At 33.4% G+C, this 12070-nt stretch overlaps 1 protein-coding gene across 1 annotated transcript; it reads right to left on the reverse strand.

The window, feature by feature from the left end:
• Positions 1 to 1115: 1115 nt before the first annotated feature.
• LOC143569533 (putative E3 ubiquitin-protein ligase SINA-like 6) lies at positions 1116 to 3242 on the reverse strand. The gene is made up of 2 exons (XM_077055415.1): positions 2919 to 3242; positions 1116 to 1997 (listed from the first exon to the last, which is right to left on the reverse strand). The coding sequence occupies exons 1-2, from the start codon at positions 3240 to 3242 to the stop codon at positions 1338 to 1340; spliced, it is 984 nt and encodes a 327-aa protein (XP_076911530.1). The 3' UTR covers positions 1116 to 1337.
• Between the last annotated feature and the right edge of the window lie 8828 nt (positions 3243 to 12070).

A 12070-nucleotide genomic window follows, 5' to 3' on the forward strand; every position in this document is an offset into this window, starting at 1 on the left:
AGGAAACTAATGGCTCTTGTGGTTGCTGTAGCAAGTCCTATATCACTAAATATATGTAATTTTTTATATTATTAAACTTAACTTTTGTTATTGTTTTATATTTTTGGTTATTTATTGTTAAATATTTATTTATATTGTAATTTTGTATAAATAACTTCTAATTATATGATTTCTATAAATTAAAATAAATTTAAAAAAATAAAAAATATCACCCTAAACAATATGAACTGTTGTTGTTGCATTTTCATCGATCAAACCCTACGAAATTTTCTCTTCTCTCTCAAGCGCCGCTCCAACAAAATCGAACACCCAAGGTTTGTTATTCTGGATTAATAAATGATCTTCATCATCAATTTATTGTTTCTTCAAATTTATTTTATATGGTTTTTTTATTAATGAACCTTAATCTTCATTTCATGGAGGAAAAGTATGGTGTATACACAGGCCAACTGTGTGAAGAGTGGAGACGGTGTTAAAATGCTTATTTTAGATAGACATGGTAAATTTACAAACAAAACAAGAAGTATGCTTTATAAGAATATATTTAGTAGCTTATGAAAATTATGTTTGAAACTTTTGAATTTTATTTGTAAATAATCTACCATGTAACATCGTGTTTTGTAACATTTTATCTTTTACTATTTTCTTTCTATATTGATATGAATTTCATTTATAAATCATGCATGTTGTTGTCTCAAATAAAAGATTAAAACAATTCCTTGCCGTTTGAAATTATATATTAGTTACTTGACGATTTCTATATTTCTACCCGTGTCGTACACGGGTCAATAAGCTAGTTATTAATATATGAATCTGTGATTTAACACATGTTTTTTTTTATTTATCCTTCTTTCTAATTATAACTCAACAAAATCTTTTGTAATCATAACTCAAGTTTAAATATCTTCAAAATATCTTAAACAAATTAATATCTTTCTTTTGGTGTGATCTTTAATTCCCTTTTAATTTCTAAAAATATATTTGGATTCTTTATTTGAATTCATGTTACCTTTACTCTTGGAGTTTGATAACACAATCTACAAAATTTGAAATACTAAATGAATCAAGAATCATGTAGCAAAAAAAAATTCCATCAAAACCTATTTTGATTGAAGAATGAAGGCCCAAATAGACCATCTAATGTATCAATTACCACCCCAATCAACTTTTGAACTTGCAAAATATATCAACAAACGAGATAAATCCCAAATGGGACATTAACATCATTCAACCACAACTTAAAAAGATTAAGATAAATTCACTGTTACACAAACTAATCAGAATGTAACTTCTAAAAAAAAATAAGAGAACACCTAGCATGCACTACATTTGTTTGTTCACGCGGGCGACATAACTTTCTTAATGCATATTTGTATACACATAGTCCTGGTACCAAAAAGGTCTGATGGAATTGTTAAGTACATCTTTCTAAGCGGATGTTCAGACCACTTTGTATACACCTCTGGTACACTTCGCAGATAAAGAGACGACACCGGGTCAGTACTAGTGATATCACATAAAAAACAAGCTTTTAACGTGCTGGGTCCCACGCAATCGACACTCAAAGCACGACCATGTTCTTTAACTTCATGATTGAGGATAAAAACAACACTTTCATGTTGTTCTTGAAGGAAGATGTGTTTTTGGTGCAGTTCTACGTTAACGAAGAAAGCGATGTCGTATGTGAAACGGGTGGTGGAAACCGCATGCTGCATGCCGAAGTGGAGGTACATGTTCTTGGAAGAACCAGAAAACGGGCATGATGGGTGAGGACAAAAGCATGTGGCGTGTTTACACATTTGTTCGTGCTGTGGCTGTTTATTGTAAGTTAAGATCCTTCTGCAACCATATCGGGCGTTTTTGCATGATACTTTGACCGATTCAACGACCTTTTCAACCGCTCTGCAACGGTTGTAGCCAATTGGCATGCAGCAGCAAGGGCACTTTCTCTTCACCTTTTTGCAGCACGAGGAGCATGCTATATGCCCGTTCTCACACTGTAACAACATTAACATAAAAGAAAACCGATAAGATATAGGTTAACCTTCCACATCAACACAAAAAGAGAAAAAACGAGAAAGGATAACTGTTAACTTCATACTTCATTTCACATCTTACTTTTTAAGGAAATTGTAGAACTGAATGATATTTATAGGAAAGAATCCAAAACCTTAAAAGAACATAACTTGGACATGTGGGCTAAAAACTAAATACAAATAAACCTTAAAAATACAATATTTATAGATAAAAACCTCTTATGACCGATAGAAAGCCCTTGACACTAGAGGTGGGCAAATAAACCGGTTAACCGAACCGGCCCAAAACCAAACCGCTTTGAAACCAATTATGTGGAAACCGGTTTGGATCTGATTGAAACCGTAGGTTCGGAACCGGTTTGTAATTTTCTCCACCAAAACCAGGTAAACTGATCAGACCCCAAACCGAAACCGATCGTAACGTGGTCAAGAAACCGGTTTCAACCCAAACCGAAACCGATCATAAACTGGTTTTGACTTTTGTTGACCAAACCGAACCCGTTTTAACCCAAACAGGTTTTGAGTTTTAATCCGGTTTGTGCCCTTCTACTTTGACACAGCTTACAACAAATAATGAAAACACACAAACAAACATACTTATGGCAATTCAATTACAATTTAGGGGGTGTTTGGGAATGCTTATTTAATCTCCTTATGACTTATACTTTTATAAGGTGTTTGTGAAAGTTAATTATAGTCAATCACCATATAAATTTGATAAACTAGGATGATTCTTTCAACAGTTAGTAACTCATAACACATAACAACACAAAACAAACATTTATACATACATATACTGATATACATATGAAATGAATAGAATGTAATATAATATAATATAATATAATATAATATTAATATAATATAATATAATATAAATACCTGGAACACTGGGGCGGATAAGGGGTCAAGGCAAATGGGGCAATCCAAGACATCAGTATCCGTGACAAACACCCGCATTCCTAACCCAGTCCCAACACTGCTTTTCATATTATTATTAATAATCGGCATATTAGCACTCCTGTTTGCAACTGCCACACCACCATCTGATTGCCGTTGGATTTGCATCTCCGGCACTGGCACCACGTCATCCGGTTGTCCCTGCGGTGTACGAGATTGAGAGGCGTTGTCGGATAACCTAGGACGCTTTACGATGATCGCGGGGGTGTCTTCTTCTTCCTCGTCGTCGATGGAGAATCTAGTCATTGGATTTGGATTATGATTCGCGGTTTATCTGGACATTAGTTTCATTTCACTTCATTTTAAAAAATAATATTAATTATAATAATAAATTAAAAAAAAAAAACTAAATTTTATAAATATTCAATTGATTTTTACAAATACTAATTGGAGGAAATTAAAAGTTATATTAAGATGTTACTTGTCTACTTTAAATCAAATTATAAAATTATAAAAGTGAGAAATGTATGAAGCTACCGGCTGTGAAGAAGAGGGAACACAAGGAAGGATGTCACAATCTTCTTCAGGGAGAATACCAGGAAGGTCTTCTTCAGGTGAACGATCGATTACCTCGATATGCATGATGTAAATTGAAGATGCGTATAGATTTATATATGATGATGAATGTGTTGGTTTTCGTATAGTTTGTGTCTTTTTATAGAGGGTTTGATGCAACAATAACATTGTAATACAATGTTCACCTTGATTGTAACGGCTGATTAGTAATGTGAACGCTGAAATACGATACTCAATTTAATTCTAACGGCTACTTAGTAGCGTATAAGATAGAATTTTTTAAATTTTAAAATTTGAATTTGTAATGTAAGTTTTTGTGTGTCCAACAATTATAAACATAAAAACATAGACCCCTTAGAAAAAAAATCACACCAAAATTAATATATGCAAGTATGCAAGAAACTAATGTTTCATAAACAACCCTTGGGGGCTTCAACGTTTTCATTAGCCGATAAAAAGTTCTTCTTGATCAAATCTGTTAACCTCTCGTGCTTGGGCATGAAAGATAGTAGCCTGGTAATCATCCTTATACTCTATAGTTAATCAAGTTTGTATGAATACTGCTTACAATTTTGAAATAAAATATAAAAACAATTACAAAACGTTGTAAGAAAAATGCAAATAATGGGTAGAGGTAGAAAACTTACTTAAAATAGATCTTACCTGATCACAAAAATGTTTCCCAGCGTACAACAACGAAAACAGATTATAACTATCGAACTTGAAATTCACGGTAAATAAAAAAAATGTGTGTTTTAGTGTTCTTGACATGATGCAATCTCTCAAATTTTAAGTTTTCTGATATTTAGCGCTACATCTAACTGAAGAATTAATAGCAGGACTTCGCTATATGCTAAGCCTTATTTTACACAATTAAGCATACATTATCAAGTAAATGCGATGTACCCACTTCGAGTCACTCAACTTCAGCTCCATCTTGGAATCTTGGATGCCAACATTCCAAGAAATCGATACCACCAACATGCTACTGCGTCAACATGGTGTCTTCTCTTTGGATCCCAGGTATCGTTATAATGACCAATCCTCTTTGTTAACTTCTCTGCATATATTCTGATGAAATTAGTCGGATTGATTGGTGGGTTGTATATTTTGTTCAATCTGGCGACTTCATTTGCATGAATGTCCCCCCTTTTAAACCACAATTTGTAGCACGTTCTATCAGTATTACTGCTCCGTTAGTAATCAATTTACTGAATTTGGTGCTTAAATTTTTTAGATTACTGTTAGAAGATAAACACTAGAATAATATTATTTCATAGATTAATTTACCCCGAATTTCTTTATTTGGTTCTATTCAAGACACATGATCGATCAAACACTTTATTATTGCAAGAGAAAATTGTCTCAAAAACTCGTTACAATAAAGCCCTATATTTATAATATAACCCTAATTTGGTGACCAGGACATTACAATTAGGATACTACACCAACTTAACCGACTTGTCAACTTAGGTCCTTCTATATTCACCAACTTGTGAGCACGGGGTAATTACCAACATCTATATGTCGTATGTTCAGTGTGATGATAATGAATAGAACTATCAAAGTTTACAATTACACAGGTAACTACAAATATATGAGAATTAAATAAAACACATTGACAACATATAACTGCATGCTACAGTTCTCATGTTACATATTGTCTGGTAAAAGATAAAACACTTTAAAAACATATAACTGCAAGCTACAAGTATCATGTCATAAAGGTAATTACCAAAAACACCAATGTTTCTTTTAACAAATGTTTATATTTACCCAATTTAAATGATATTATTTTGGTCAACTTCTACCATTGCTTCTATATTCAGGCAACACGCATGAGCATAAGAATAAGAGAAATGGTATATCACAGTGTTTGAGAAAACAGATTACTTTTCGAAAGTGTGGTGAACTCCTTATGAAAAGGTTGACCATTTGACCACCCTTCGCTGCCGGTCGGTTTTCTCCTGTTTTAAATCTCATTATTAACATTAAGAATCCAGTTTGTGTGGGATATATGGAAAGTTGAGGGGAGCATAAAAGCATTTTAGAATATGCCATCAGTGGACAAATTGTTGCAGAATGAAAACCAAAAGGATGAACTTGCTTCTGTGTGAGAAAAAATGGTGTCATTAAAGGCTTATACGGTATGCAAGTATAAACACTAGGTGTGTGTTTGACTTTTATTGTCATTTCTTTTCATGAAATATTTTGACTTATTTGCATAGTATAGTAGATGCTATCATTTAGTTAATGTGTTTAACGCAATGAGTGCCGAGACGATAGGGTCCATGAAGCATAGACAATACGTGAAGACGCATGTATCACATATGCGAGATGTGAGTTCTTACAAAAAAAAAATTAACATTATTTGTACATCAAATTTTGTACATTTTAAATAGTTAACATCAATATAATTCAACTTAATGTAACAGGTAGTAAGGTTGATAAGTGATAACTAAAGTTGAAATCACCACATTAAATAAAACATGGTAAACTAGCTAATCCCAAGTTTGTCAAGGCTCAAGCTCGGCTCATTTCAAGCTCTATATATAAATTTTGAGCTCGGCTTGTGAGTAGTTTTCTAGCTCAAATTCAGCTATGGCTAGACTCGTTTATTATTTTGAGGATTAGTTTATATACATTTATAATTATACTAATATATATAGTTATAGTTATTATGTAATAACATAACATAATTTAGTTATTTTTATCATAATTTTATATATCATAATATTTAATATATAAATATAAGTTTTATTTATTGAATAAAATTCCTATAAATAACTGGCTCGTTTAGGCTCGCAAGCTTATTGTTAGGCTTGAGCTCGTTTAAGTTTGGTTCGGTTCAGTTCGGTTCGTTTCAAGCTTTTAACGAGACCATCTAAAGTAACTTACAAACAACTTGTCTCATTTACACACTAATTAATACAAGAATATTTTGTGCCAGTTAATTATATAATATGTATATGTATTTAAAGTGTATAAACATGTTGATTTTTAAAATGAAAAGTATTAACTGATTTCTATACCAAATAGGAACATCTTCTTAAGATGTAGTTTCTTTTAATTTCTAAAAAAATATCTTAGTAGATTGAAAACGTCAAGCTTTTTAAATAGAATTAAAAACAATATACATTTGACTCCGGCTTATGTTTATTTTATTTATTTAGTTTCAAAGGATAGTCAAATTCTGCTATGCGTAAAAAATAATAGGATTATGAATATTGTGTGAATCTGGAGACTATTCTTCATATTGTAACTATTTGTAACTGAACTCCGTTAGTTATCAAACCCGAATGAAAAACCCGAGTCTATTTGTTTTCTCAATCGACATAGACAAAGCCTCATAAACACTTAAAAGGTCCTGAGATCAAGTATCGAAAAATAAAAAAAAATTACCTTTAAAAAGAATATAACCGTTCTCCACTTATCTGTATATTGCAAAGAAATAAAGTTACAAGTAGGATATTTTGTTAAGCAAAATTTCACAAGTAAACGTGTCATCATGAATGCAATTAACTTGCACGTTGCTCCTGATGTGTGGGTAAAAGTACACGCCTTAAGTGTTTTATATTATGTGTTTTACTTGTTTATATGTAACGAACACAAATACTTTGATAGGTTTTATGGTTACAGGTGTGCGGAGCTTAACGGAGCTTAAAGAAGTTAATTTAGAGCATTCATGATGGAGTGGAAATGAAAGTGATGATCCATGAGAAGATAGAGAATTGAAATACGAAGACGTGGCCGCAAACGGGGAGGAAAACGGAGTTGAAACGAAGATTCTATGAAGAAAACAAGATTTATGCTGGCAGACCGTAAGGCAGATTGGTCTGACCGTAGCTTACGGTGGCCCGATCGTAGCTTACGGTCTGGTCTGACGAAAAAAGAGATTTTGGTGATTTTTCTTCCATGTTTAAGGCCCAAAAAACCCTAAAGTCGAAACCATTCAATATTATTCAGTTTTGGGACTTCTTGGAGGCCATCATACACCATCCTAACACCTACCAACCACCACAATCATCCATGTTATCATCATCTCAATCAAGAATCAAGATTTTCAAGATGCATATGCTAGGCTAAAGTTCTCATGACCATCTCCGGGTGTAGGGTTGTGTTTGTGGTTAGACTCTTTGGTATTTTGAACCTTAATATTGGATTTAGATTTGGTTAATCATTTGGTTAGTTGAATCTTTACATTTGTTTATGCATTTAACAGTTTTTCGTAATTGAATGTTTTGTGTTTTTATCAGTTTATTGATTTGTGGTCATCAACTTTTAGGATTAAGTTCTTTGAGTCATTGACCTTTTTTTCATTAACCATTAAATCACTTACATTCATCAAACCCTAAAACTGGTAATCAATTAGATTATTATTCAACTGTGCCAATTGTTCGGATTAAGTTTTGACAATCAGCAGAGCCAAATATTTTGTCTTTTGCTTATTAATTCAAACAAAGAGATTTTCAAATAGGTTTAATTACTTGTCCAACTTGCTTCACAACCTAAAACCTGGAGATTGGTTATTTTCTCATAACTGTTTACAAATCAAAGTAACATTATGTTTGCTTAACAAATCTTTTAAACCGCTTGACATCGTTTGTCCACTTAGTTTAATAGTTTATAAATTATGAATTTGATTAGCACTTTCCACTGATTCCCTGTGGATTCGACACCTTCTTTGCCCTTGCTAGTAAGGTAATTTATAAATGTTTTTTGATTGACCTTTCGACATCGATCAAAATGGCGCCGTTGAGGGGTATGAACATGTGTGCCTTAACCGGGAACAAAGTACACTCGTTTGGGCGGTTTCATAGTTTTAAAATGTATCATTAAATTATTTGGTGGGCTATCAACCTCGACAGTGTCAATTCTTGGGAATTAGGTATGACCTTATACCTCACTAGTATTAATGCTGATAATTGATGAACCGTCGATCGAGGTGTATGTGTTGCATGAGAGTTTGCTTGAGGGCAAGCAAATGATAAGTGTGAGGATGTGATGTGTGGGTAAAAGTACATGCCTTAAGTGTTTTATATTGTGTGTTTTACTTGTTTATATGTCATCATCATCATCATCATCGTACTCAGTATATCCCACCAATAGCAAAGCTATGGTAGGGTCTGAGGAGGGTAAGATGTAGACAGCCTTACCTCTACCCCATAAGGATAGAGAGGTTGCTTCCGGTGAGACCCCCGGCTCGATAGTAGTTTTGCATCAAGCCTTGGACATAAGGCACATAGCACTCAATCATCGGGACACCGGCTGATCGGTGCATGTACCCTTGTCTTTCGGCTATCAACGCCACTACATGATGCCTGATTAACCGTCCGTCACTTTTAACGTTATTTTCACGAGATTAGTAAAATAACGTCAAAATTAGTGCAATTTCACTTTTGCCCACCCGAGGGTTCACACATATATACATCATATGTGCGCACCGCAAGCAGGGCTTTTTTACTTGTTTATATGTAACGAACACAAATACTTTGATAGGTTTTATGGTTACAGGTGTGCAGATCTTATCGGAGCTTAAAGAAGCTAATTTAGAGCATTCATGATGGAGTGGAAATGAAAGTGACGATCCATGAGAAGATAGAGAATTGAAATACGAAGACGTGGCCGCAAACGGTGAGGAAAACGGAGTTGAAACGAAGATTCTATGAAGAAAACAAGATTTATGCTGGCAGACCGTAAGGCAGATTGGTCTGACCGTAAGCTACGGTCTGACCGTAGCTACGGTCTGGTCTGACGAAAAAAGGGATTTTGGTGATTTTTCTTCCATATTTAAGGCCCAAAAAACCCTAAAGTCGAAACCATTCAATATTATTCAGTTTTGGGACTTCTTGGAGGCCATCATACACCATCCTAACACCTACCAACCATCACAATCATCCATGTTATCATCATCTCAATCAAGAATCAAGATTTTCAAGATGCATATGCTAGGCTAAAGTTCTCGTGACCATCTCCGGGTGTAAGGTTGTGTTTGTGGTTAGACTCTTTGGTATTTTGAACCTTAATATTTGATTTGGATTTGGTTAATCATTCGGTTAGTTGAATCTTTACATTTGTTTATGCATTTAACAGTTTTTCGTAATTGAATGTTTGTGTTTTTATCAGTTTATTGATTTGTGGTCATCAACTTTTAGGATTAAGTTCTTTGAGTCATTGACCTATTTATCATTAACCATTAAATCACTTACATTTATCAAATCCTAAAACTGGTAATCAATTAGATTATTATTCAACTGTGCCAATTGTTCGGATTAAGTTTTGACAATCAGCAGAGCCAAATATTTAGTCTTTTGTTTATTAATTCAAACAAAGAGATTTCCAAATAGGTTTAATTACTTGTCCTACTTGCTTCACAACCTAAAACCTGGAGATTAGTTATTTTCTCATAACTGTTTACAAATCAAAATAACATTGTGTTTGCTTAACAAATCTTTTAAACCTCTTGACATCGTTTGTCCACTTAGTTTAATATTTTATAAATTAAGAATTTGATTAGCACTTTCCACTGATTCCCTGTGGATTCGACACCTTCTTTGCCCTTGCTAGTAAAGGTAATTTATAAATGTTTTTTGATTGACCTTTCGACATCGATCAGCTCCCTTAAGAATTTGCACCTTTTACACGTTTTAATCATAAATTTCTTGTTTCTTCATCTATAAGAAGAGTAAGCTTAGCCGACACTCAATACCTAAACCCCACAACTTTCCTTATATATACACCACAACCCCTCCATAACAAAAACATCACACTTGACTTCCAATGAAAGCAATATCTTTATCCATCCCCATCCTTTCTGGTCCCATCCATCACAACCGCCACTGTCGAACGATTGTTTTCAGCTATACTACAGCTAAGTCTTATGTTGTATGCAATAAGAGGGACTAGTGATGGAGGAAATCTTGTGGATGAAAACATGATTGTGTTAAGAATGCGGATAAAGCAGGCGGAGATGGAGGAGATAGGAGGTTTGCCATCGGAGAATTGGATGGAGTGGGAGAAGAGATATTATGAGGATTATATTAGAGATGTATGTGAAGCCATGAGGATGTTACAAATGTGTTTGATGAACACTAGGCCGAGTTTGGCTCTTGGGACATTGACACTTTTGATGTTGAGTGTGCCTTTATTCGCTAGTGTGGTCATTTACAATTTTATAAGGTTGTTTAACTTGTTTATGTAACTTGCAATCAATCTTTTTCTATAAAGTGGAGTCTTTTATACGTAAAAAAGAAGTGAAAAAATGACGGGCTAGCGTATTGGATAACAGATTTGACAGGAACTGACAATTTACTAGTTGAGCATATTGACACGATTATACTCTCTCTTTTTTTCTTATATAAACAATTACAAATTTTTAATACTATTTAAACATTCGAGTCCAAGCATTCAATACTAAACAACTCTCCTTTCTCTACAATTTCTCTACTTACTCTCTAATAAGCTTAATAATAAGACCATCCACAAGGGGCACATTATACAGGCGGATATAGCTCTACGCAAGCCCCATATATTATAATAGAGTGAAGGGGGCATGAACGTTTCTATAATAACGTCTTATGTATATTGTGGCTTGAAGTGATAATAATTAAAGGTACATATTATAAGAGATTAACCATTACAAATGTTTTTGGCTAAAAGAGTGTTGATAATGTGACGAAAAATTGCTATTAAAGGACATTAACCACTACGTATGGCTTGGGCCTAACCTTCCTGATGAAACAGTAAGACCTTTGAACACATAAAAAGTTTCCGGATGAAGCACAAAAGCCTTAAAAAATGACATACACATATACACAATAACACAAAGTGTATATTCAAACCAATATATAATAATATTTATTCTTTTTAAATGAAAGTTACTGAAATTGAGAAAGAAAATACTATTAACTATTGAAACTGAAACTATAAAAAAAAGACTATTAGGTTGATATTTCCTTTTCCGTTTTCATATATCGCCTTTTCAAATAAAGAAAAGGAAGTTTAGGTAAAGTATTACTATTATGGTCAAATGTTTATGGTTGTTATTAGATAGTTACCATCAACCATCGAAGAACATTATCCTATTAAAACCGGCACGATTATTGTTATTAGTATTTGATACGCAATAATTACCTTCTTTTCAAATTTAAGCCCGTGAAATTATTATTATTATTCTATCTTCTAGGAATTTACATATTCTTCAATAAATCACATGTATCTGACCTATTTCAATCATTTCTTTGTTACTTTTGTCAAATAGCCGGCTTACCCCCCGAATTGAAACCGAAACTGAAAATGAGTGAAAAACAGAACTTGAACCGGAACCTCTTATAGTAAACCGGTTCGGTTCCAGAACCTGTAAAACCGGTTCTCGCTAATCAGTTTTGGCCAGAACCGGTTCGATCGTTTATTTTCTCAAATGAGTTGTGCAAACTTTGCAAATTGCAAAACAAGTTTATACAATTGTATGTCTTTTTTCACGCTAAAACTAATTTAGATTACAACATAAACATCCGTTATATTTTTTATTAATACATAATTGTTGAAGTTAAATAAAT

The sequence above is a fragment of the Bidens hawaiensis genome, unplaced genomic scaffold (assembly GCF_021521415.1).
Source record: "Bidens hawaiensis isolate Kalapana, Puna unplaced genomic scaffold, B.hawaiensis_p1.1 tig00024527_1, whole genome shotgun sequence".
NCBI classification, from domain to species: Eukaryota; Viridiplantae; Streptophyta; class Magnoliopsida; order Asterales; family Asteraceae; genus Bidens; species Bidens hawaiensis.

Excerpts from the sequence above, each read along its gene's own strand:
- LOC143569533 (XM_077055415.1), bottom strand. The coding sequence starts at position 3,242 with ATGACTAGATTCTCCATCGACGACGAGGAAGAAGAAGACACCCCCGCG. Across the intron at positions 1,998-2,918 it reads TATCCGCCCCAGTGTTCCAG|TGTGAGAACGGGCATATAGC; the intron begins GTATTTATATTA and ends ATGTTGTTACAG.